The following is a 25,464-nucleotide window of genomic DNA, read 5'->3' as shown; positions in this document are numbered from 1 at the left end:
GAAGGTTGTTGCTAGAAGGCACACCCCACCCTAACTGGGTCCCTAACTCTGTGGAACCCAGGCCTTTTTTCCTTTTCTTCGAAACAACACTTGTTCCCTCTTTGTGGAATGCACTCCCACACCTCTCCTACCCCACCCCTGCCTGGCAAACCATGAATGATCCTTTAACTCTCAGTTTAAATGACAGTCCTTCCTTCTCTACAGTCACAGCAATGGCCTGGCAGGTTGCATACCCACGTGAGGACCTGCAGGGCCATCTTGGGAGCTGGCTGCTTATCCAAAGGTCTGGAAAGGCCTGGGGCCAGCCTCCAACCTCGCCTGACTGTGTGACCCCACCCTCTGTGTGCGCCAGGCCCTCCCTTCATGTCTGGCCAAAGCTGTTACCTCCCTGCCCTCCCTCTCTCTCTATCACTGTACCTCGGAGCACCTCGTTCTTCCCTTCAAACACACGTCTCATGTTGAGATGGTAGGTGGATGTGACTGTCGACTATGGATATTGGCCTCTCCACCAAAGATGGAAAGTTCCAGAACAGTGTCTGTGTCTTTTGTGGTTCCCCAACAGCACTCGACGTCTGTTGAATAAGTATTTGTTGATGAATGTCCCCACCCTCTCCTGGTGCTCCTCTTGCTGCTCAGTTCCCTGCTCAGTCTCCTTTGCTGACTCGTCCCCTTCGCTGACTCGTCCCCTTCTACTTGGTCACTTGAGGTTGGAGCTTCTCAGGGATGAAACCCAGCCCCTCCTCTCCTGCCAGGCTCTCTCCCTAAGTGACCTCACCCCCTGCCCACACGCCCAGGTGCCTCGATGACTCTCTGATATATATCTCTCACCCCAGACCTCCTCCGACTACAGACCTGTTTTCCAAGGCCACCGTCCCACCTCCTCCTGGATACCTCAGGGCATCTGAAACTCAGCACATCCCAGGCGGAGTCCACAATTGTTCCTTTAGATCTGAGTTGAATGCGGGGCTGCCCACCTCAGGCCCGAGCAGCTCATCCATCCATCCAGTCGAGCATGACAGCAACCTCAGAGTCAGTCTTGGTGCCTCCCTGACCCCCTAACTCCCTGTATCTACTGTCCACTGGGAACTGCTGGCTTCACTCCTAAATATCACTTACCCCTGTGGGTCTTTCCACCCCTGCCCACTGTCCGCCGCCTACGGAGGCCATCTCCCTGCCTCTACGCTGGCTCACTCGCCTGCCGGTTCCAGTGCGCTCTCCACGCAGCAGCCACAGTGGCATTTAGAGAGGCAGATCTGATCCCATCAGTCTCTCCCACCTGACAACCCTCTGGGGCTTCTCATGGCCCTCAGAAGGAACCCTGTTCCCCTCAGTGGCCCTGCTGCCTCTGGACCCTCCTCCCTATCCGTTTCCTGCAAATGCTGGGTAGGAAGGGAATCTGTCCCAGGGCTCAGGAGTGGGTGAGGAGGGAAAGTGCAGCCTTGGGGCCTCAGCAGGGTTAACAGGACAGTGTGGCTCTTGCTCTGCAGCCTGAGCTGGCCCATGAAGTGAGTGACCCCATCGAGCTGGGTTCTTCAGATAGCCTTTGGTGGCTAGTCTCCCACTTCCCCTGGCCTGGGACAATGGACTCCTTGTGGGGGCCTCGGGGACTCAACTTCCACCCTCAGTATGAGTGGAGGCTTCACGGTCTAACGCTGCCGACCCCCAGAAGCCTTACTCTCTGGGGTACTGCTGTAAAGAAGGGGGTCTTTGCTGTAGTTCCTATGAGATCTCCCAGAAACCAAGGATTGGGGTCACCCTCCAGTGACAAACAGGATCCAACACCTTCTCCCTTCTCTGCTGCTGTCCTCTGCTCCAGCCTCTTCCCTTCCCTCCTATAGCCTCTCAGCACAGCTGTCGGGCCAGCCTCTCATCCATATGTCAGGCCTAGCACTGTTCCACTTCACATCCTCCCTGTTTTGCTCTGAGTACAAACTACAGTTCTCGAAATGCCCAGGGCTGACCTGGTTTGGCCTGATTACCTCTCTGATCTCAACTAGACTAGGTTAGCCACTCATCCCTTCTGTCCAGCTGCCCTGGCCTCCTTGCTGATCCTCAAACTGTCCAGGTACCCTGGTGACTTACACGCTCTGCCCAGAGCCCTCTGCCCCAGAAACCCGAGACTCTCTTTTACCTCCTCCTGGTATTTGCTCAAAGGCTCCTTCTTAGGGAGGTCTTACTGGCCTCCCAATCTAAATGTACTGCCTCTAACCCCACTTAAACTTCCTACCCCTTTCTATGATATTTTTTCTCCTTACCATTTATCACCATGGACCAGACTGTATATTTTGTTTATCTTATTTACTATCCATCTCTCCCAACTAGAATGTAAGCCTCATGAAGGTGGAGGAGGGGAGCTTATTTCTGAATCTCCAGCATCTAGAATGGTACCTGCCACACAAATATGTGCTCCATAAATGAATGCACTTTTTCTTTTCTGTACTCCCTGGGCTGCAGACTGCATGCAAAGCACATCCTCAAGGCCAGGGATCTGTCTCAAGCCTTTTTGAAAACCACCCCTTTCCTACGTGCCCCACACCCAGCTCTAGCAGGGTGCCCTCCTGCCCCTGAGCCTGCCCTCATCATGCCCATTGCCGAGGCCTCAGGACTGAATCACATTTTTGGAGTCTTCCTGGGATAAGCTAATAGGCATCATTATTCTACAGCGATGCTCATGTATAATTATAATTATTATCCTATATGAACGATCCATTCCTGCTCGGTAATTCCAATGGTAATTGCTGGCCTTCTGAGAACTGAGCTGGCTTGGACGGTGTGTGCCCATTTTCTCTGAAGCTGCCCTCTGGAACACAAGCAAGTAGGCACTGCCAAGTGGCAGAGGTGCTCGACAATTTTTCCCTCTCCACTGGCCTTACTTCAATTGCTAATGAGAATAAGAGTGGAGGTGACCAAAGGAGTAATTGCTGTCTGGAAGAAGTTTCTACCATTTCTTCTAGTCCAGGGCAAGTCCAAGTGAGTTTGGGTAGCAGAGCCAAGAGGTTGAAAATGAGACAGTGCAGTGGAGTCTCTGGCCGAAAACAACCTCCCTCCCCTCTCAGCAGTGGCCTTGACGGGTGGCTGAGAGCCAGGCCTTCATAGGAGCCTCCTGAGTCGTTTTTTACCCTCTGGTCTTTGAGCTCCCAACACACCATGTGCTAGCTTTCTTCAGGTGGATCTGCCCTGGGGATCCCAGGACTGGGGCTCAGAGCCCTTCAGAATCTTCCCCTCTGTGCCCCAGCCTCCTGCCAGGCCCTGCACCAGCCCCTGCTTCTTACTGCTCCCTGGGCACATCTGATGCCTTGGTGCTTCTGGGTCTTTGCTCCAGTGGTGGCACGGCCCTGCTTGTAACAGGGCACAGGAAGCTCCTCCGAGATGCCAGCCATATCTTCGTAGTTATCCTGTAGCCACTGAAGAGGAGACCCTTTGACCTGAGTGCCGGCCTCAGGGACGCCGGGATGCTCCCTTTCCACTCAAGCAGTTTGAGCTATTCCTCTAGCCAAGAAAACTTTACCAGGGGCCAACATCAATTCATTGATTTTCAACCAAACACAGATTCGCTGGGCAGGCGGAGGCAATAGAGGGCAAGGCAGGAGCTGAGGCTCGAAAGAGCATGTGCCAGCACCAGCTGTCACACGGCCCACAGAGTGCCCCTCCCAGGGCTGTGGGCTCCTGCTCCTTCCACCTCTGCAGAAGGGAGTCAGTTCCCAGGAGACGGCTTCTCCAGTTTGAAATAAACATCTGTCAAGGTGGGACCCAGAAGTATACCCTTGGTATCCCAGAACACAATGGCTTCTAGGTAAGAGTTAAACCGGTCTTACACTGTGCAGAGATGAAGCACCTTACCCCTGCTGCACACAGCTTTAGTCAACCCAAATGCAATCATGGAGATAAACAACAGGGAAATTAATTAGAAGAGTTGCCAAAAATACCCATTTTTCCTCTTTTTCCATTTGCTCCTTTTTCTCCTTTTGGGCCCTGAGGACCAGGCTGTCCATCCAATCCATTGTGTCCTGGCAACCCGCCAGCTCCTGGAGGTCCTGCATCAAAACACAGAAACAGGGACGTTAACAACAACAACAAAAAACATTCTTCACTGAAGTTACTGTAATTTCCTTTACCGATGAAACTGAGCAGGCATCAATACCTTTTCCACATCCTCTCCCACTTCTTCCCTTCCTTCTCTGGCAAAAGCAGTGCCAAGTAGGGGAATGGTGATGGAGGAGCCTCAGGTGAGGGGCACAAAGAAGGAGACACACAGCAGGACTGCCTCCAGGCTCTTGCCCTCCCCTCATCTGTCCCATCAGAGAGATCCTAGGGGTCTGGCCACCCACAGCCTCCCCTTAAACTAGAAAAGTCCAAGGGCTCTTACCTGGTGGTCCAGGAGGTCCTACAACAGAAAAAAAATTTAAATGAGAAACCATGGGTGGAAGAAAGAGAAACCAGCATCGAACCCAGAAAACAAAGATCACCCCCGACCTTCAAATCTCCTAATTATCTACTGACCCTAAGCAACGGATTCTACACCTTGTATTTAGAACTCATTATATTTGGCCAAAAGACCCTTCTTTTAAAGCAATTCAACAAAGACCCATTTGCCAATCAAACCACATTTGCTTGTTTCAAGGAACCAAGATTAACTTCTGAGCTGTCCTCACTGTAGATTCCTAAATTAGTCATCTCTCAAGCAGTCAACCTAATAAACGGAGGGCCAGTAACAATACTGGTGGCCATGAATGCAGCCCTAGCACAGGGGGTTAGCAAATGATGGTGCTGTCATTGTGGGGCTGAGATTTGGCTGTCCCAGGAGGCCTCCAAGTGTTCTCATCTAGCTAGCTTGTCTCATCTGAGCCACTGGGGGGAGTCGGGAGTGAAAGCTGTCTGGCTAGATTTCTCTTTTGTTATATGAACTAGCCTGAGGAAAATTGAGAGCCCAGATCAGGTAACACATACCTTCCTTAGCATGTAATTACCCAAGGATCTAAGGGGTTCAGATGAATCCAAATTGATTTTGCTCCCACAAATAGGGGTGTCTTATTGTCAACTATTCTATTTGAGTACTCAGACAAGCTAATGAGGTTGTAACATGAGCAGTTGAATTCCTTTTGTTTCTTTTTTTTTTGGAGACGGAGTCTCACTCTGTCGCCCAGGCTGGAGTGCACTGGCGCCATCTCGGCTCACTGCAAGCTCCGCCTCCTGGGTTCTCACCATTCTTCTGCCTCAGCGTTCCAAGTAGCTGGGACTATAGGCACCCGCCACCACACCCGGCTAATTTTTTTTTTTTTTTTTTTTTTGTATTTTTAGTAGAGACAGAGTTTCACCGTGTTAGCCAGGATGGTCTCGATGTCCTGACCTCGTGATCCACCCACCTCTTTAGACCACATATAATGATTACCAATATTGGAATGGCGAGGTCTTTCTATAAATCTAAGCCTGTGACCATTCACAAAACAAGCATTAACTAAGCAGTTACTACGTGCATCAAACTCCACCAAGAAATCCTGGTCCCTGTATCTGTTGTGTTCACAGTCTATGTGGGGAAGATGGACTCTTTGAAATCATAATGCAGTATGAGAGAGCTACAGTGAAGTGTTCACTCCCATACCCCTGACAAAGGGTACTGGGGAAGTGTGGGCATGCAGTGGTCTGAGAAGGCATCTCAAGATGATGATCCTGGAGCCATGACATTGAAGAAATGGGGCTTAAGATGGCAGCAGATGAGGTCTGACATTTCCATGAAGGGGCCACCAGGAGTACAGGTACAGAGGTGGGGACTCATAAGATTCAGGGTGGGAGGAAGTTAGAGGACTGGTCAAGTGTGTAGAGATGAGGCTGAAGAAGGACCTGTGTATGGTGGGTGGCAGAAGCACTTGAATGTCAAGCCGGGAGGTGTAGATGGTATCTGTGAGGCAGGAGGGAGCCATGGGAGGTTCTTAGGCAGGGGGATGATGCTGTGAAAGCAGTGTGGGTTTGATAGCCTCTTTGTAGCTGGAAGACGGATAGAACTAGGTGCAACAAGACGAGAGAGACAGTGTCACAGACACAGGAAGAGAGACATGGAGGATGGGCATTGCAGAAAAAAAAACCCTAGGGGATCTTTGTAGTTAAACTCGGTGACAAGGTTGTGTATAAATGAGCTGACTGTAGAATTGTAGAGAAAGCTAGACATTCAAGAGGTATTTCAGCAGAATGAGCAAGAATCCACATCTGATTGGGTAGGAGACAAAAGAGGAGGACTTTCAGATAACAGGGGGCCAGCAATACAGATAGATAGAGGCTATTTTGACTGGCGTAGGGACTCTTGGGATAAATAGGTGTTTGAGGATATGCTTTCAATACATAACAGCCCTACTCAGGGCAAAAATGGCTGGCTAAGACGGCACCACATCCTCTAGGTTCAGTACAGCCTGTGTCTCCATGACTTTACCACCAGATGGCGCACACGTACTGGGAAGGGGGTGATGTGTCCAGTTAACAGAGGTCAGAGGAAATCAATTAATCATCGTTCCTGATGACAGAGGGAGCCAAATTCGGATACAGAGATTGGTGGAAGGAATAATTTGACTGTAAGACACAAGACTTGCCTGTACACAGTAGGTTTCAAGAGTTCCCACGACAGTCTGATAACCATGCCCATGCATCAGTACTGTTGGTGAGAGCTCCCGGCTGAAGCTGTATATTCAGGACATATTAACCGTGGCCAAGGCTTTAACTATGGTGATTAGATTAGGGTGTCCTGCAAGAGCTCCACTGACGCCCTGTGGATAGAGTTCTTCTCATATGAATCCACAGAATTGCCTGCAATGCCTATTAAAATGCAGATACCCAGGCCCCATCTGGGGTTCCTAATTCAGTTTAGATTTAGAGGCCCAAGAATCTGCATTTTTACCAAGCATCATAGGCGACTGGAATGCATCTGGACATGGGCCCTCTGATGTGGTGTGAAAATTTTCCGGGAAAAGAATCAGTCACCATCAGCAGATCCTTAGAGGGGTTCTTGACCCTAAAAAGGTTCAGAGCTACTAGTCTTAAGGCAAGAGTAAAAAGTCTGGGCTAGAATTGGGGATGGAAGAGCGGGAGGGCCACACCCCACCTGGGGAGAGGCAAGTGAGAGAAGAGGCACCAGGAAAGAGAGAGCTGTCAGAAGACACGTGGAGGAGGAAATCCAGCAGGTCTAATGCCCCACAGCTAGATGAGGAGAGAATTTCAGAAGAGAAAGGAAGACAGCCCCAGAGAGCTCAGCAGTCCAGGCAGACATAAAATGTGCTGAGGCATAGGGAGCTATGGTGATGGCAGGATGCCCCCCGTCCTCTCAGAATACCAGCCCAGCTCTCCAGGGGCCTGACATCTGGAAGAGCTCCTACATGTGTCAAATAATGTCAAATGTCATGATGTTTGCCAACTGGGTGTTTAGAAAACTGTTTCTCAGCTCCTGACCCTTCTCCCTTTCTTGAATAGCACATCCTCGAGGAATGTGAGCAGACATCCATGTTCATGCTAACAGTGCATGCAAGGCTGGTGTCCGGGGCCTGCCACCCACGCAGGTGCATAGGGTTTCACCTCACAAGGGGGCTTCAGGTGTGGGCTTAATGCTCTGCGGTCGCCATCTAGAAATTCCCAGTGATCTTGTCTTTGAATTTGTGTTTTGTAAGTGAAGTCCAACGGGTCAATAAAGTATGCACAGAGGGCTTGGTGGGGTCTCACCTCCCACCACCTTCCTAGGACATGCCACCTGCTCCCTTGCCCCATGATGTACTCTTTGTACTCTCTGTACTCCTTGCCCCATCAGTAACTTCTGCCACCTTCCACCCTGGTAGGGGCTGGGGTATAAGTTCAGGAAAGGTGGGGCTGAGTGGTGCCCTGCATGCCTGAGTCACAAGGCAAGACCCCTGGGTCTGTACTTGCCCTATAAGTATTCCATGCTTCGCGGAGTATGACATTAGGTAGCAGATAAAAACTCACACCAAAACAGGTCAAGACTGTGGAAGAAAGAAGAAAGCCTTTTTCCTGCTTCTTTTGGAGAAGAAACCCTGCATTTTCATTTTGTACTGGGCCCTACAGATTATGTAGCTCATGCTAACTGTACCCATCCCACACTCCTAACCAGAATCGATTAAAATTGGGTGGATGCTTGATAAGAGCTGAGCCACTTAGATATTTTTTTTTTCCCTTGAAATCTAAAATTGGCCCACAATGCCCCTAGTTATGTAAACTTGAGGCCTGTGATGGCCATGAACACCAAAAACAAATCAGTCTGCAGAGAGAAGTGCAGTTCTAGTCAATTAGCGTTGGCTTTCTGGAACAGCAGAAAAGAATGCTGTGAGGCTGTGCTCAGCAGCATTGATCCATGATTGATATTTGCCTAGGTACAGAATGAGAGAGTAGTGACACGTATCATAACTGGGTTAGGGTCACTTGGCTGCAAGGAGAATGTGTAGTGCTTCTGCCCCAATATGCAGTTCAGTAACGTGATGATTTAGATGTTTTCCAACAGATACACATGAAGAGGATGCAGTGAGTGAAGAATAACCCAATAACACGGCTTCTTCAAGACACCTGCTCTCCCAGAAGATATGCTTCTGGGTTCCCAAGGAAATCTGGGCTCCAGAGTAAGATGCATTCAGAAAAGCATGTGTTGTTTGACAAACTCTGTACTAGCAAAAATAACTAATTTCTCTAGCTAGGGGATTACCCTCACAATCCACCTGAGATGTTAAAGGTTGCACAAAATCACATAGCATCTGTCCTGACTGCCATAGCAGCATAGCAGCAACAGCTGGGCAAGGAAGAGGGATGGGAGCCAGGTTACCTGGTCACAGCTGGACTAGCCTCAAGTTATGAGTACCTGCTTTTTCAAAGATGAATCCAGTGGAACGATAAATCTTGTTCCCAGTCCCCAAGCCCAGGTTCTGCTATGGCACGTCTTCCTGCCAGGCATCCTCTTAGGGCTCAAGACCAGTGCTCTCTGTCCACCCTCTGAAGCTACCCAGTTCATTCCTGGGTCCTGTCACTCAGCCTCCTGCCTACTACCCTGCCCCCAATCCGGACCTCATGGTCTATCCCAAAGCATCCTCTCACTTTGCAACTTGTACTTTTCACATCTAATTTTAATTGAAGAACTTTCTGTGTAAAAGGAGGCCCAATTTCAAGCTGGCATGAAAGGAGAAGGTGCTGTCTTTTGAAAAGCTTTTCAAAGTGCTAAAGAAAACCTACTCAACCCACTTCCAGCACGGATGTCATCCCCTACTCCCTGCCAATCTCTCCTAAGTGGTCTCAATAGCTCCGTCCCGTGCATTCACTGTACAGCCTGGCTCTCAGGTCTATCACTATTAAAAAAAATAAAAAAGGAAGAGGCTTTTCCTGTGCCTCTCAACAGGCTTTTGTGCCTGTAATTCCATCCATCCATTTCTCTAGCACTCATTACTGTCGCATGTAACTCTGAAAAGGGACTTCCAGAGATGGAAGAAAGATGCTTAAGCTACAAGAGTTTCAGAATAAAGGACCAAGCTGTTCTGAAGATCTTTAATTTTCAGTGAGGGCCGGAATATGACTTGAGTTATTCAATTAGCATTTCCCAAGAAGCCACAGGATTATAGTTTTTCTCTCTGAGGCCAAAATAAGTGAACGAGAGTCAGACTTGGATTTGGGGTTCCTGAGGGAAGTTTCTTTCTTACCATCTCACCTCCGTTCACACACTCATATACCCACAGGTTTATTCACTCAGCCAACTCACATTGCACTCCTAATACAAGGCAGGTAACGAGAGGGAGGTGGGGGAAGTACTGTGGAAAAAGGCTAGGCTTCCTACGACATGATGCAAACTGTGCAGGGTTTCTCAAACCTGAGAAGCTCTAGCCCGGCCTCCCCAGAGACTGGGACCATCAACTGAGAGATCCAGCAAAAGCTTCAGGTGGCTTCAGGTCTCATGGTCATGTTTTACAGTCAGAGGGGACTGCTGTAGCACTCCACAACGTACAGTTTGGGCCACCACACCTGGCCAATCTGGCCAATAAGTACTTCTGATAAAAGAACTGTATCAGCCGGGCGCGGTGGCTCAAGCCTGTAATCCCAGCACTTTGGGAGGCCGAGGCGGGCGGATCACAAGGTCAGGAGATCGAGACCACAGTGAAACCCCGTCTCTACTAAAAATACAAAAATTAGCCGGGCGCGGTGGCGGGCGCCTGTAGTCCCAGCTACTCAGGAGGCTGAGGCAGGAGAATGGCGGGAACCCGGGAGGCGGAGCTTGCAGTGAGCCGAGATCACGCCACTGCACTCCAGCCTGGGCAACAGCGTGAGACTCCGTCTCAAAAAAAAAAAAAAAAAAAAAAAAAAAAAAAGAACTGTATCAATTAGCAAGGTCTTTTCCCTTCCTTTTTCCCCCCTTTTAAAAACTAATGGGAATAAGAAAAACATCTATGGCTCTGGTTCAAGGTACCACACGTTTCTAATTACCCAAGTCCTAGTTATTTTCCATGGCTATATTTCTATGGCAATACTGAAAATATTATTTTTCATAATCATATTGCAATGGGTTTTCAACTCATTAAAAACATCTGGTAAAAGTAAACCAACATGTATTTTTATAACACAAAGTGTCCCTAGGTGTTCATTCTACCACGGGCCTTCGGTGGCGCGTGTGAGCGGCTCTGCTCAGCGGCCGGCCTACCTGTGAGGCAGATGCCCTTGGTGCTGTTGCACAGGTCCACCATCACTCGAATCTGCAGGGGAGAGAGGGTCATCAGAGCAGACAGTGGGCAGCAGGCCCTGGGCTCACCCTTTATTCAGATGAGCAGAAAGCAATAATAAAAAGTCACCAAGTAACTTTAGGAGAACTCGTGGAACTTCAAGCAAAACGCAGTGATATCCCACCTAGTGATGTTGCAGTCAACAATGAATCGTATACAATGGTGATTTCATAAGATTACAATGGAGCTGAAAACCTTATTTGTCTAGTCACGGGATAATGTCTTGGTGCAATGCGTGACTTCGTGTTTGTGGTGATGCTGGTATAAACAAAGCTACCACACTGCAGATTATAAAAAGCATAACACGTACAATTACATATGGTACATAATACTTGATAACATGTGACTATTACTGCTTTATGCATTTACTATGTTATACTTTTCAAAATCTTTTTTAAAAGTTTCCAGCTGACAGCTTGACTTCACCATATTTTGTATTGTTATTTTAGAGTGTACTCCTTCTACTTAGAAGAAAAAAGTTAACTGTAAAACAACCTCAGGCAGGTCTTCAGGAGGTATTCCAGAAGGCACTGTTCTCACAGGAGATGACAGCCCCATGCCTGTTATTGCCCCTGGAGACCCTCCAGTGGGACAAGATGTGGAGGTGGAACCCAGTGATATTGGTGATCCTGACCCTGTGTGGGCCTCAGCTAACGTGTGAGTTTGTGTCTTCATTTTTAACAAAAAAGCTGAAAAAGTGAAAAAACAAAACAAACAAAAAAATTTTAAATTTTAAAAATAGAAAAAAAGCTTACATAATAAGGATATAAAGTGTTTTTGTAGATCTGTACAATGTGTTTGTGTTTTAAGTGTTATTACGAGTCAAAAGGTAACAGAAATTAAAATTTTATAAAGTAAACATGTCACAATAAGCTAAGGTTAATTTGTTGAAGAAAGAAAAATATTTTAAAATAAATTTGGTGTAGCCTAAGTGTACAGTGTTTATAGAATCTGCAGTGGTACACAGCCATTTCCTGGGCCTCCACATTCCCCCACCACTCACTCACTGACTCACCCAGAGCAACCCCAGTCCTGTAGCTCCACTTATGGTAAGTGTCCTATACAGGTGAGCCATTTTAAATCTTTTTTTTTTTTTTTTTGAGATGGAGTCTCGCTCTGTCGCCCAGGCTGGAGTGCAGTGGCGCGATCTTGGCTCACTGCAAGCTCCGCCTCCCGGGTTTACGCCATTCTCCTGCCTCAGCCTCCGGAGTAGCTGGGACTACAGGCGCCTGCCACCTCGCCCGACTAGTTTTTTGTATTTTTTAGTAGAGACGGGGTTTCACCGTGTTAGCCAGGATGGTCTCGATCTCCTGACCTCGTGATCCGCCCGTCTCGGCCTCCCAAAGTGCTGGGATTACAGGCTTGAGCCACCGCGCCCAGCCTTTAAATATTTTATACTGTTGTTTTAGGGTACCTTTTCTATGTTTAGATACATAAATATTTACCATTATGTCACAGTTGCCTACAGCATTCAGTACTGTAATATGTTGTATAGGTTTGTAGCCCAGGAGTAATAGGCTCTACCACATAGCTGAGGTGTGCTGTAGGCTATAGCATCTAGTTTCGTGCAAGTACACACCATGATGTTTACACAATGAAACTGCCTAATGACACATTTCTTAGAATGTATCCCTGTGATTACATCACTGTAGTTAACACTTGAAAGAAACTCTTCAAAGATCTAAGAATATTTGCTGTCAGCAGCTTATCTATCAACATCATCAACAGAATTTCCTTGAATTTCTATGGCATTCTGACAGAGGATGACGAGGGAATTGCCAAATCCAACTTTCACCACTGTCATGAGCCAGCCCCCACAGCATCTGGAGGGCTCAATTTGTGGGCCTGAATAAAAGGGGTGGTGAACCTAGTGGTTGGGAGGAAGCACCGACTAACTGGGTGAGCACAGATGAAGTACTTAACCTCTCGGAACTCTGATCTCCCCCTCTGAATAACGTAAGCAGCTGGCCTTGAGGACTGACCTGCTCGGTACCCGGCACGTGGAAACTGCACCTGGGTGGCAGTGCTTCTCATGCCATATGGACACTTCCCGCTGGATGACCACCTGTGGCAGGTGGTCACTGCAGCATGGCATTAGCCTGATGTTTTCAAAACCACTGGGAATAAGGAAAACATCTGTCTGCCTCACACCCACTGTATACCCCTTCCCATTCTCCACGCTGCTCCAGTGAGCTTCAGAAAAAACAAATCTGTGCTAAATTCATAGGCTGATACTGAAAGATCTCTAAGATAAATGAAAAAAATGCAAATATAGAGCAGCACATATAACATACTTTTGTTCATGTAAAACAGTGCTGCACACGGAAGTGCTTCTATAAGCTTCTCTCTTGCTGGTTTTAAGATAATTTCTTGGTCTTTCCGGAATATTTCTGGAGATAAATCTAGCAAACCACAAGTGAGGGGAAAATGGAGGGCCAGGGTGGAAGGGAGCTGTACTAAACATGATACAGTCTTTGTCTTTTTCAACAACGTCACTGATTACTCTTTCCATTAAACTATTTTTCAAAATGCCATGTTTTGATGTGAGGGGAAAATGATTTTTGTCTTGTATCTAGATTTATTTTTTGTTAGGAGATCCAGAGGAAAACTCATATTGTATTTACTTTTTGTCGAGTATGTCAACAGCTATTTATTGCCTGTTTTAGAAACTTATTATGGAATATATCATACATATCACACATGAAGAAAATGTGAGCCTGATGTGGTGGATCATATCTGTAAGACCAGTGCTTTTTTTTTTTTTTTTCAGACGGAGTCTCACTCCGTCGCCCAGGCTGGAGTGCAGTGGCGCGATCTCGGTTCACTGCAAGCTCCGCCTCCCAGGTTCACACCATTCTCCTGCCTCAGCCTCCCGTGTAGCTGGGACTACACGCGCCTGCCACTGCGCCTGGCTAATTTTTTGTATTTTTTTAGTGGAGACGGGGTTTCACCGTGTTAGCCAGGATGGTTTCGATCTCCTGACCTCGTGATCTGCCCGTCTCGGCCTCCCAAAGTGCTGGGATTACAGGTGTGAGCCACCGCGCCCGGCCATCCCAGTGCTTTTTTAGGCCAAGGTGGGAAGATTGATTTGAGCCCAACCAGCCTGGGTAACATAGTAAGATCCTTTCTCTGTAAAAAAATGAGAAATTAGCTGGATGTAGTGGCATGCACCTATAATCCCAGCTACTTAGGAGGCTGAGGCTGCAGTAAGCAGTGATCCCACCACTGCACTCCTGCCTGGGTGACAGAGCAAGACCCTGTCTCAAAAACAAAAAAAAAGAAAAAGAAAGAAAAAAAAAATGTGTACAGATATTTAATGATGAATAATATGACAAACACATATATATGAAATGGAAGTTTAACAATGCCTTGGAAGACTTCCGGATGTCCCCTTACCCCCAGTAGCTCTCCGAGTTGGAGTACACTTATCCATTTTATTCAAATAAGAAAATAGAGGCTTAGAGAGATGCCATCATTTACTGAAAATCAACAGCTTGCTGGTAGAAGAATGGGACTCAGCTCCAGGTTTCCTAATTCCAGGTCCACTCCACTTGTCTATTATGGCTCTGGCGATTATCTTAACATCACCAGACAGAAAAAAAAAATGATTCACTGCCTTTAGTCATTTTCATAAACGAATGTAATCAGCTGCACTAGAACAAAATTTATTGTCTTAAAAAATGTGTAATTGCCCATTGAAAGGACCAGAAAAGACTTCACAATGGCTTCATTTGTTGCCTGGGGGATCACAGCAGAAAGGGTGGTCGGAAACAACAGAAGCATCAATAGGGAAAATTAGCCTTTCTCTTTGGTACTAATCACTGATCTGGGGCAGGTGCAGCTTTTGTAAAAACTATGAAGCAGTTTTCATTTCCTGACCTTTTGGTTTCATTTGTATGCTAAATGTCAATTTAGATATTTGCCAGTAAATTATGTTAATCTTTACTCAAGAATAGTCTTTTAACGAAATTGGGCTGTGTATATAAGATTGTATTGAGATGAAACATATGGTATATGAAAAGGTGTGGCCATAAAGTTAGAAACTATTTTTTCTGGTCATAGGATTAAAAATTGGAATGAAAATAAGAAAACTCCAAATTGAAAGTCACAAAATCTAGATGGTCAAATTAAGGAATCATGTTTGGCATAAAGAACCTCTTAAATCTTGAGGTAGGTCTTGAGAAGGTTGAAGCTGGAAGAGTCCTTAGAGGTCATTGTCCTGGGGTACTGGGCATGACACATCCATGTTGTGGCCCTGCGCCCCAACCTTGTAGAGCATCTCCCAGTGCTTTCCCCCTCCCTGCCCATCACTGTCACTCTGCTCCAGTCACACTGGCCTTGTCGCTGGTCTTGGCTGTGCCTAGTGTGCTGTGCAGCACATCTTTACCTGGTGAGCTTCACTGATGCCTCAAGTCAGGCTTTCCCTGGCTCTCAGCTGATGGGAGCCCAGGCAGCCACTCCTCATCACCTAATCTGGCCTTTTGCGTTTGTAGCACTTATCATTATTCAGTACAGTTGACCTTGAATGATATAGGTTTGCACTGTATGGGTCCACTTGTACACAAGCTTTTGTCAGTAAATACAGTCAGTTCTTCATATGCACAGGTCCTGTACCTGCAACCAAACATGGATCGAAAATACAGTATTTGAGGGATGCTAAACTCTCAGAAATGGGTGGCTGAATTTTCATATACTTAGGTTCCACAGGGCCAGCATCAGGAATTTGAGCGTGTGCAGATTTTGGTATTCACAGGTGTCCTGGACCCAAGCCCCCACAGATACTGAGGAATGACTGTATTCTCTTGCTTATATGTTTATTACCTACTCCTGCTCCCCAGAGAAAGGAAGCATTTTGAGAGCAGAAAAACTTCTTTGTTTTGTCTGCATCTCCTGTACTATGTTTTGAATATGTCCTCCCAAACGCATGTGTTGCAAACATAATCCCCAACATAACAGTGTCGGGAGGTGGGGCCTAAAGGAAGAAGTTTAGGTCTGCAGAACCCACCCTCATGAATGAATTAATGCTGATTATAAGAGGGCTTGAGTTCACTCTCTTGCCCTTTTGCCTTCTGCTGTGGAATGATGCAGGAAGAAGGCTCTCACTAGATTCCGGTCCCCCAATCTTGGACTTCCCAGCCTCCAGAATTATGAGAAATAAATTTCTGTTCACTATAAATTACCCAATCTGTGTTTTTCCATTATAGCAGCACAAAAGAGACTAAGGTACCCTGTGTCTAGAATAGTGCCCGGTCCCAGGCCTGGAACTTCTCTGCTGAGGAGAAGGTTCAGGTGTGAAAACACATCAACAGTCTCCAAGGGAGAGTTTCCCTGAGAGAAGGTGACAGTAAATTGCTAATCAGTTCATGGTACGAGAATCTGGTGGTGCTGGGGAGAGGGTGGGTGAGGCACAGGAAAAAGTCCAATCCAGCCACGCTAGCATGGAGGACAGACTTGGTGGGAACAATGGGCCGTCAACCCAAGTGCAAGATAATAAACAGTAGCCCCAAGAGCTCAGGATGAACGCACTGTTGGCTGTAAGCATCACTGAGGAGTGAGAATTATCTCTCAGAAGAAACACTGGGGCCCATCAGGTTCATCTCCCAGGTGGGAAGATCAATGCAGCAATGGACAGGGACACATTACATTGCACAAGTACTTGTTTTCAGCATTGAATGTTTGGTAGCTGCTATGGTTTGAATGTCCCTTCCAAAACTCATGCTGAAACTTAATCCTGAATGTGGCAGTACTGAGAAATGGGCCTTTTAAAGAGGTTATTGGATCATGAGGGCTCTGTCCTCAAGAATGGATTAATCCATTCATGGATTAGTGGGTTATCATGGTGGGGAAACTGGTGGCTTCACATGAAGAGAAAGAGAGTCCTGAGTGAGCACACTTCAGTCCCTTGCTATGCGATGCTCTGTCTCACTTGGGACTCTTCAGAGAATCCTCACAACAAGAAGGCTGTCACCAGATGCAGCCCATCAACCCTAGACTTCTCAGTCTCTATCACTGTAAAAAATAAATTCCTGGACAGACGCGGCAGCTCATGCCTGTAGTCCCAGCACTTTGGGAGGCCGAGGCAGGCGGATCACCTGAGGTCAGGAGTTCAAGACCAGCCTGACCAATATGGCGAAATCTTGTCTCTACTACAAATACAAAAAAATTAGCTGGGTATGGTGCCACACTCCTGTAATCCCAGCTACTTGGGAGGCTGAGGCAGGAGAATCACTTGAACCCATGAGGCAGAGGTTGCAGTGAGCTGAGACAGAGCCACTGCACTCCAGCCTGGGCAACAGAATGAGACTCCATGTTGAAAACAAAAATCCTTTTCTTATAAATCATCCGGTTTCAGGTATTCTGTTATAATAAACAGCAAGTGGACTAATACAATAGCATTAGGGGAAAAGATAGCACAAATGGGCCCTACTGGTAGCCTGACCAGATTTTCCAGTTTTTTTCTCTGAAAAGGGATTCTCATTGGATTAGCAGAACTCTTGGGGATCTTGGCCAAGGTAGAGGCCCCAGGAGAAAAAGAACAGACTTCTTGCTAACCTGGCGTCAGATGGCTTGAGCTTGTTTTAATTCAAACTAAAGAGAGATGGGACATAATTGGGCAGTATCTGTTAAAAAGAAAATGCTGCAAATGAGGAATTCCACCTGGAAGAGTATACAAGGATATCTGGACAAAAATGCTCAAAGCAACATTGTGTGGCAGAACATGCAAAGGCTCATCAATAAGGGTCTTGTTGAGCAAATTTTAAAGGATGAGGTAAATCTATATGTACTGTTGGAAAGACAGCCTTGGCATGGCGTTAAGTGACAAAACCAAAGTGCAGCCCAAGGCACACAATGCAACACAACTTTTTGGTTGAAAAAGAATCCCTAGATGTTTCTGTATAAGTGCACAGAAAAGCTGGGAGGTTCATGAACCCAACCAACTGATATTCTTCCCCCTAGAGACTGAGACTAGAGGACAAGAAGGGGATACTTTTTTTTTTTTTTTTTTGAGACGGAGTCTTGCTCTGTCACCCAGGCTGGGGTATGGTGGCGCGATATCGGCTCACTGCAAGCTCCGCCTCCTGGGTTCACGCCATTCTCCTGCCTCAGCCTCCCGAGTAGTTGGGACTGCAGGCACCTGCCACCACGCCTGGCTAATTTTTTATATTTTTAGTAGAGATGGGGTTTCACTGTGTTAGCCCGGATGGTCTCGATCTCCTGACCTCGTGATCCACCTACCTCAGCCTCCCAAAGTGCTGGGATTACAGGCGTGAGCCACCGTGCCCGGCCAGAAGGGGATACTTAAAAAAATTTTTTTTTTTAAATTTTTTGAGATGGAGTCTTGCTCTGTTGCCCAGGTTGGAGTGCAGTGGCACCAACTTGATTCACTGCAACCTCCGTCTCCTGTGTTAAAGCAATTCTCCTGCCTCAGCCTCACACGTGGCTGGGATCACAGGCATGTACCACCACACCCAGCTCATTTTTGTATTTTTAGTAGAGACAGGATTTCTCCATGTTGGCCAGGATGGTCTCGATCTCCTGACCTCAGGTGATCTGCCTACCTTGGCCTCCCAAAGTGTTGGGATTACAGGCGACCGTACCTGGCAGATTTCTTTTTTTCACTTTTTAATTTAGATGGTTTTAAAGGCATGTTGGAATAATAGGTGATTTTTTTCTTTGCTGTGTTTTTAGTAATCCAGAGAGAATGGAAAGCATGTTAGTGTTGTGTGAACCCAAACAAGACATTCTTACAATTACCCCCATCACTTGAAATTACTTGGACAGATCTCTGTTGTTTCTAGGCAAATGAATAGAATGAACTAGAACTCTTGTCTAGTCCAGTGATTTTCAAATTGTTAGCCATAAGACTTTTCTTTTTCTTATATAAGTACCAAATCCCAAAATATAAAGCAAATAAAAATGGAGCTGCTCTGGGTAAACAAGTGGGGTTGACTTTAGTTACTTGTCTGTAAAATGAGAGAGTTGGATATGACAGATGATTTTCAGACTCTGCTCCCATCAGAGGATGCTGGGTAGGAGGTGGTGAGAAACATTCAGAGGATGTGGAGAGGAAGGATGAGAAAGCTGATGCCCAGAGAAGCCAGGGAGTAGCTGGTTTAGGCTCACCTCGCTGGCTTCCAGAGCTGAGACTATTTCCCCTTCATCTACCTTTTTTTGTTGTTGTTGTTTTGTTTTTGTTTTTTGGAGAGAGTGGCTTGCTCTGTCACTGAGGCTGGAGTGCAGTGACATGAATGTGGCTCACTACAGCTTTAACCTCCCAGGCTCAAGAGATCCTCCTGCCTCAGCCTCCCAAGTAGCTGGGACTACAGGCATGTGCCACCATGCCCGGCTAATTTATTTATTTTTTGTAGTGATAGGATCTTTCTATGTTATCAAGGCTGGTCTTGAACTGCTTGGCTCAAGTAATCCTCCTGTGTTGGCCTCCCAACATGCTGGTATTATAGACGTGAGCCACTGCTACTTTTTTGTACTGCTTAGCCTTTGCAAAAGGAATTGTCCAAATTCAACTTGAAACACAGATTTTTGCTTTAGTGTACTTTGCATATAAACAGGATATTACATTTTTACTAATAGATGTGTAATTTAAAATGTGCCAGTTTCTGTGTGCAGGTGAAAGGCTTAAATCAAAAGCATGTTTTTCTCATCAGAATGAATAGAGAGCTAAATGTGGTAAGCTGCTATTGCTCATTGGAACTCAAAACCTCACAGTGTTTGGCTGGCTGCTCTCTTGAACTCCCTTTCTCTCACCTTTTACTCTCAGGATGAATTCATGCAAAAGTAAGAGAGCAAACCTGCTCATTCTCATCAGCTACTCTGGTTTGTGTGTTGCTGAAACAATGAGGCCTGTCATGGTTTCTCTGAAGTTCTCCAAGCACAGGTTACAGTTTGCTAGCTGGAACACTGTTTACATGCTAAGTCATCTTCCGGGTCTGACCTATTTTGTAACTTAAATTCCATGTCTCTTAGACAACTGAATACTTTGTATGACTCTCCTTAATTATGTATACTGCTGTTATTATGTGCATGCAAATGATCCTGTTAAAAAAATCTCCAGGAGCTGATAATTCACCTTACCATTGGCTGAGATTGCTTGGACTGGAGAGATGGGGCTATGAATGTGGTGGTCCATCTGCTTGTCACTGGAGGGTTAGACCACAGATGTTAGAAGAATGCTTCATGGGATCTGAAGCTGGGGTCAGACACCCTGGATTCATTTCTGGGAAAGGCAGGAATTCACACAGGGGCCAAGACAGGGTGAGGGCACTCTGCAAACACCAACGGGAATGTGGGTCTTGCCTTTGTTAAATGTAAATAAATAAAACTGGAGGCCACAGGTTAGTACCCAAGGCCAATTACTCATAGCCACATAACCAAAACTTAGCTCTTACTGATTCCCTGCCCCCCAAAACATAAACCTTCAACATAAACAAAACATTCAGTAAGCTTTTCATCTTATCAGCATGATTCAATGAAATTAAACCGATCGGCTGTAGGCAAATCAGCTTACACAGCCATATGCCTTAAGAAAGAATATAGGACATTCAATCCTGAAACAGGCCAAAATGCGTCCTCCTTTATGCTCTTGAAACTAAGCTGTAACTGCTGTAAATTTGAGACTTTCTGCCACTTTCCAGTTTGAGGTCTCTTAGTTCATGAACTTTTCTTTGTATGCACAATAAACTCTTAAAATCCCAACTTGACCTAATTTTGATACCCTGTATGCAGCTGCTTGGAAACACCACAGTGAAATTCTGGGGTGTGACTCCTAGGTCCCAGCTCGTGTTGGGCTGCAGGCATTTAATGGCTCATGTGAGCCTGTCCAGCCATCTTCTGCCATCCCACATCAGCGGCCTGGGGGTCAAGTGTTCTGTCAGTTCATTCTGCCAGGGATCTGCAGAGTCCAGCGGAATCTTGCTCAGCCTTCCCAAAGAGCCCAGTTCCTACTGACTGCCCACTTCTGAGTCCAGCAGCATGGCCGGTCACTGGCTCACTTTTTCGCTGTTACGCTGACTTCTCGACTAGGCTCTGAATGGTAGAGGCTATTTTGTCCTTTTTCTGTTTGCCACATTCACTCATCCATTCCCTTTCTCAGCACCAGAATGGCATCGAGCACATAGTAGGTACTCAAAAAAGACTTCAGTATTGATTACTTGCTCAACTGGGAGGGGAATGTGCTCCCCAACAAATGATACTCTTCCTTTCAGACAGGCAGTCACTTTGTTCACAGAAACTGAAAATCTCTCATGGGGATACCTGCTTCTCTTTGTGCCTGCCTGTTTAGGATAATTTTATTTTTGCAGACACTCCAATAATCCCTAGAAAACAGGACCTTGGAGATGCTAGGGTTATCTAATTAGGGTTCCTGAGACATGGCTATCCCCCTCCTGTCTCTATTAACATCACAGCAAAACCAGAGACCATTGATGTGGCCTGGTCTGTAGGGCAATAATACACAAGCCTTTCACACTATCTTGAGTCAGGGCACTTGCGTGAGGTTCTGCAGCCAGGGCTGGTCCGGGCTGGGTCAGCCAGGCTGACACTGGGGTGCTGACATGTAAAGGAGGCTAAGACGTCACTGAAAATGCAATGCAATGGGGAAACCATGGTATTCACTAGATCTTCCTGCTTTGCTAAGTGGATTAGGATGGGGATGGAGGCCAGCCTGCCTTTCAAGGGGTAGGGCTTATTCTTGAGTCATTTGTTTTGCTGAGTCGAGTCTGCAAAGCTGAACTGAATTGTTGGAGACTGGGTAGAAATTCTAGCAGCGCTCCTTCCCACCCTGCCTGTCATTGCCCTGATTCTCTAATAAAATCTTAAACAAATAATTACCAAGTGTTGGCTTGAAGTCCACCCACAAGCCCTGGCCAGCCCTCTTGCACGTAAGGGCTATGGCAGTCACAGGAGCTGGGGCTCTGCTCAGGATTCCTCAGCAATCTCATTTGGAAGAGGCAGTTCCAGCAAACGCCTGCACGCCAATGTCTCCGGCAAAATTACTTTCAGTTGAAATAAGGGCTTTGGAGAAACACTCCATATGACATTGATTAACATTGGGAACATCTGAAAACACGCGGCTGAAGTCCCTGAAGGAGGATTTCTCCCACCAGGTGTGCTTCTTCAGGATCCAACCCTAGGTCAAGGGGAAGGCTGAATAAGCCAGCAGGGGCAGCAGATAGCCTGGGAGGTTCTTCTTACTAACCGCAGCAAGACCCTGGACAGGTTCCCAGCCTCTCTGATGAAATAGGAAATGCAATAGGAAAGGTGACAATCCCCAGGGAGTGGCTGTGAGGATTAAGAGGTCCTTATAAAAGCAATCTTTGGCCGGGCGCGGTGGCTCAAGCCTGTAATCCCAGCACTTTGGGAGGCTGAGGCGGGTGGATCACGAGGTCAGGAGATCGAGACCATCCTGGCTAACACAGTGAAACCCCGTCTCTACTAAAAAGACAAAAAACTAGCCTGGCGAGGTGGCGGGCGCTTGTAGTCCCAGCTACTCGGGAGGCTGAGGCAGGAGAATGGCGTAAACCCGGAAGGCGGAGCTTGCAGTGAGCTGAGATCCGGCCACTGCACTCCAGCCTGGGCGACAGAGCGAGACTCCATCTCAAAAAAAAAAAAATAAATAAATAAATAAAATAAAAAATAAAAAAAATAAAAGCAATCTTTGCACGTTTGTACTGTTATAAACACATTTGGTCATGATTTAAATGTAAATCAATTAATTCTGCTTTCTGAAAAATCCTCAATTCATACTTTTGTTTTTCAGACAGGGTCTTACTCTGTTGTCCAGGCTGGAGTGCAGTGGCAGCCACGGCCTCCCAGGCTCAAGCAATCCTCCTAAGTGGCTGGGATCACAGGCACGTGCCACCATGCCCAGCTGGTTTTTAAATTTAATGTAGAGATGGGGTCTGCCTATGTTGCCCAGACTGATCTCAAACACCTGGGCTCAAATAAGCCTGCCTCAGCCTCCCACGGTGCTGGGATTACAGGTGTGAGCCACCTCGCTTATTTGAATTCCTGCTATTTTAATAAAGATATTCACGAAAGTCTAATCACCAGCTCAGTTTAACAACTGAATTCAAAATGTAATCTGAATAAATCTTACTGAGTAAGACTTATAGACACAGCCAGGCATAAACGGGTAAGTGCCTTAACGCACTAACTGTAAGTCGTCATTGGTCATTATAACCACCTTCCTAACCTTTCCCTTCTCCCACCTGGAGCCCTCCAGGCTCCATCAAGCCCCAGGTTTTCAGCCTTGCCCAGTCTTCAGTTCAAGCTACCACCACTCAGTAATGAAAAGTCCTTGTGCTTTTCCCTCGGTTGCCTGGTTAAATGGCAGCTGCCGGCAGCAAGGCCTCCTTCTTGCATGAACTGGCTGACCCAGGTCCAGAACCTGAAATCCTGGGCCACTGTCAAAGGTGGCCTCCGACCGTGTTCTCCCAGTATGGCTGTGTTTGGATTGTTCTTCCTCCCGGTCGGAAACACACACACACACAGTGACAACTTGACGTTGTGCAGCTGACCCTGAGGTAGTTCTTCCCCAGTCACAAAAAAGGAAGCATCTCTAAATCAACTTACTGATATCACATCCTTGCCCTGACTTTATTTTTAAGAAGTTGTTTGGTAGTGAATTGCCTATTTGTGAGTCTGCAACTTATTCGGGACAATTGTTCCTTAAAGGGGACAGGCTTTTTTTAAATCTCTGTTTTAAACACATACGAATGTAACAGAATAGCTTTCAAGTGAAATTATATGTATTTATGAGAAAATGCAGGCGAATATTTACCTGATCTTGAGATCTTGAGGTGGGAAAGAACATTCTACACATAAAAGCAGAGGAAGAACCCATGAATAGAAGATTTTTATAGATGTGACTACATGAAAATGAAAAATGTCCAATCTCTTCCCAAAATACCCAAAAACAAAATTAAAATGTAGATAACACCTTAGGCCAAAGGTGTAATGTAAATATTGTGGACTTTGGAGTCAGACATACTCTGAATTTCAACTCCTTCACTTGCTGGCTGTGTGACCTTGCACAGCATGTTCAGCCTCTCCCAGCCTCAATGACCTGTCTGTAAAATGGGAATAATAATGATGATGATAATAATAATAATGACTGCCTCACAGAGTTATTATCAGGATAAGATAAAGACCTTTTTGAAACACATACCTAATGCTGTTACCATAACACCTGGCATGTTGTATGTTCTCAATAAACATTATAATTATTATTATGGGAAAAATATGGAAACATAGGGAAAATATAAAACAAAAAACTAATAACGTTCCTATATAAAGAGCACTTGTAAATTAGTAAAAAAAAAAAAAAAAAAAAAAAAAAAAAAAAAAAAAGACTAAAAGCTCCAATTAAAAATAAAGAAAATTAATGAAAAAATCTCATACAATGAAACAAATTCAAATAACCAATGAATATATTTTAAAAAAATTACTCTCACCATAATCAAACACCTGCAGCCCCCTCTTGGTGTCAGTGGTCCAATCCATCAGGAGTTGGGCTCCCCTCTTTTGTGTTATTGTGCTTTGATTTCTTATTTGACTGCTAAATAAACAGTAGGACATTTTTGGCATGAGGCTAGAATGTGTAGTTTCTGGGACGGTCAGCTATGTGGAACTTACTCAAGGCTATTTCTTCCCCTTGGTAATTAAAGGGTGCCTCACTGAGCTATAGCACCCAACAAGGTAAAAATCACAATGTCTAACAGTCAATAAAAATTACCAGACCTTCAAAGAAGCAAGAAAACACAACCAATAATGAGGGAGAAAAATCAATTAATTGAAACCCACTCAGAACTGATACAAAACAATTAGTAGACAAAGACAATAAAATAGTTATTTTAACTATATTCCTATGTTCAAGAAGCTAGAGGAAAGATTGAACATGCTAGACAGAAATATAAATCATATAAAAACCACCCAACTCCAACTCTGAAAATGAAAACTACAATGTCTGATATGAAAAGTAAACTAGACTGGGTGCAGTGGCTCGCACCTGTAATCCCAGCACTTTGGGAGGCCAAAGCAGAAGGATCACTTGAGCCCAGGAGTTCAAGGCTGCACTGAGCTATGATTGCGTCATTACACTCTAGTCTGGGTGACAGAGCAAGATCCTGTCTCTAAAGAAAAAATAAGTACAGGACTTATTTTGGACAGGACTAAGGGCAGATTAGACATTGCAGATTAAAGGCTAGTGAACTTGAAGACATAGGAGTAGAAACTATCTGAAATGAAACACAAGGAGAAGAGATGCTTTTTAAAAATGAGCAGAGTATTAGTGAGCTATGGGACAACTTAAAGTAGCCCAGTACCTGTGTAATTAGAGTCCAGTGCTGGCAGGGAGGACAGATACATTTCTGAAGTACCAAGGGCAGAAAAATTTCCAAAATTCAATAAAAACTATAAGCCCGTAGATTCAACAAGCTCAAGAAGCCCCAAAGACAAGAAACATGAAGAAAATAACACCAAGGCATATCATAATACAACTGTTTAAAACATGTGATGAAGAGAAATTTTAAAGGCAGCTAAAGGAAAAATGGCACATTCCACAGAGAGAAACACAGCTAAGGATAACAGCAGACTTCTTCAATGGAAACAATGCAAGTGAGAAGATAGTAGAGTAACATTTTTTAAGTGCCGAAAGAAAAACATGTTCTGTCTAGAATTCTATAGTCCCAGTAATTTTCAAAAGCAA

At 45.7% G+C, this 25,464-nt stretch overlaps 1 protein-coding gene across 2 annotated transcripts in view; it reads right to left on the bottom strand.

The window, feature by feature from the left end:
* Window positions 1-25,464, bottom strand: part of GLDN (gliomedin) — a 70,983-nt gene that overhangs the window by 20,613 nt on the left and 24,906 nt on the right. For both annotated transcript variants that reach the window (XM_005559559.5, XM_015452828.4), the window contains exons 2-4: window positions 10,661-10,712; window positions 4,367-4,384; window positions 3,927-4,034 (exon numbers count right to left, since the gene is read on the bottom strand). In XM_005559559.5, the coding sequence (XP_005559616.3) occupies window positions 3,927-4,034; window positions 4,367-4,384; window positions 10,661-10,712 (178 nt within the window). The remainder of the gene's footprint in view (window positions 1-3,926; window positions 4,035-4,366; window positions 4,385-10,660; window positions 10,713-25,464) is intronic.

The sequence above is a fragment of the Macaca fascicularis genome, chromosome 7 (genome assembly GCF_037993035.2).
Source record: "Macaca fascicularis isolate 582-1 chromosome 7, T2T-MFA8v1.1".
Classification (NCBI taxonomy): Eukaryota; Metazoa; Chordata; class Mammalia; order Primates; family Cercopithecidae; genus Macaca; species Macaca fascicularis.
The sequence above is the reverse complement of the archived record's forward strand: the minus strand, read 5'-3'. Positions and strand labels throughout refer to the sequence as shown.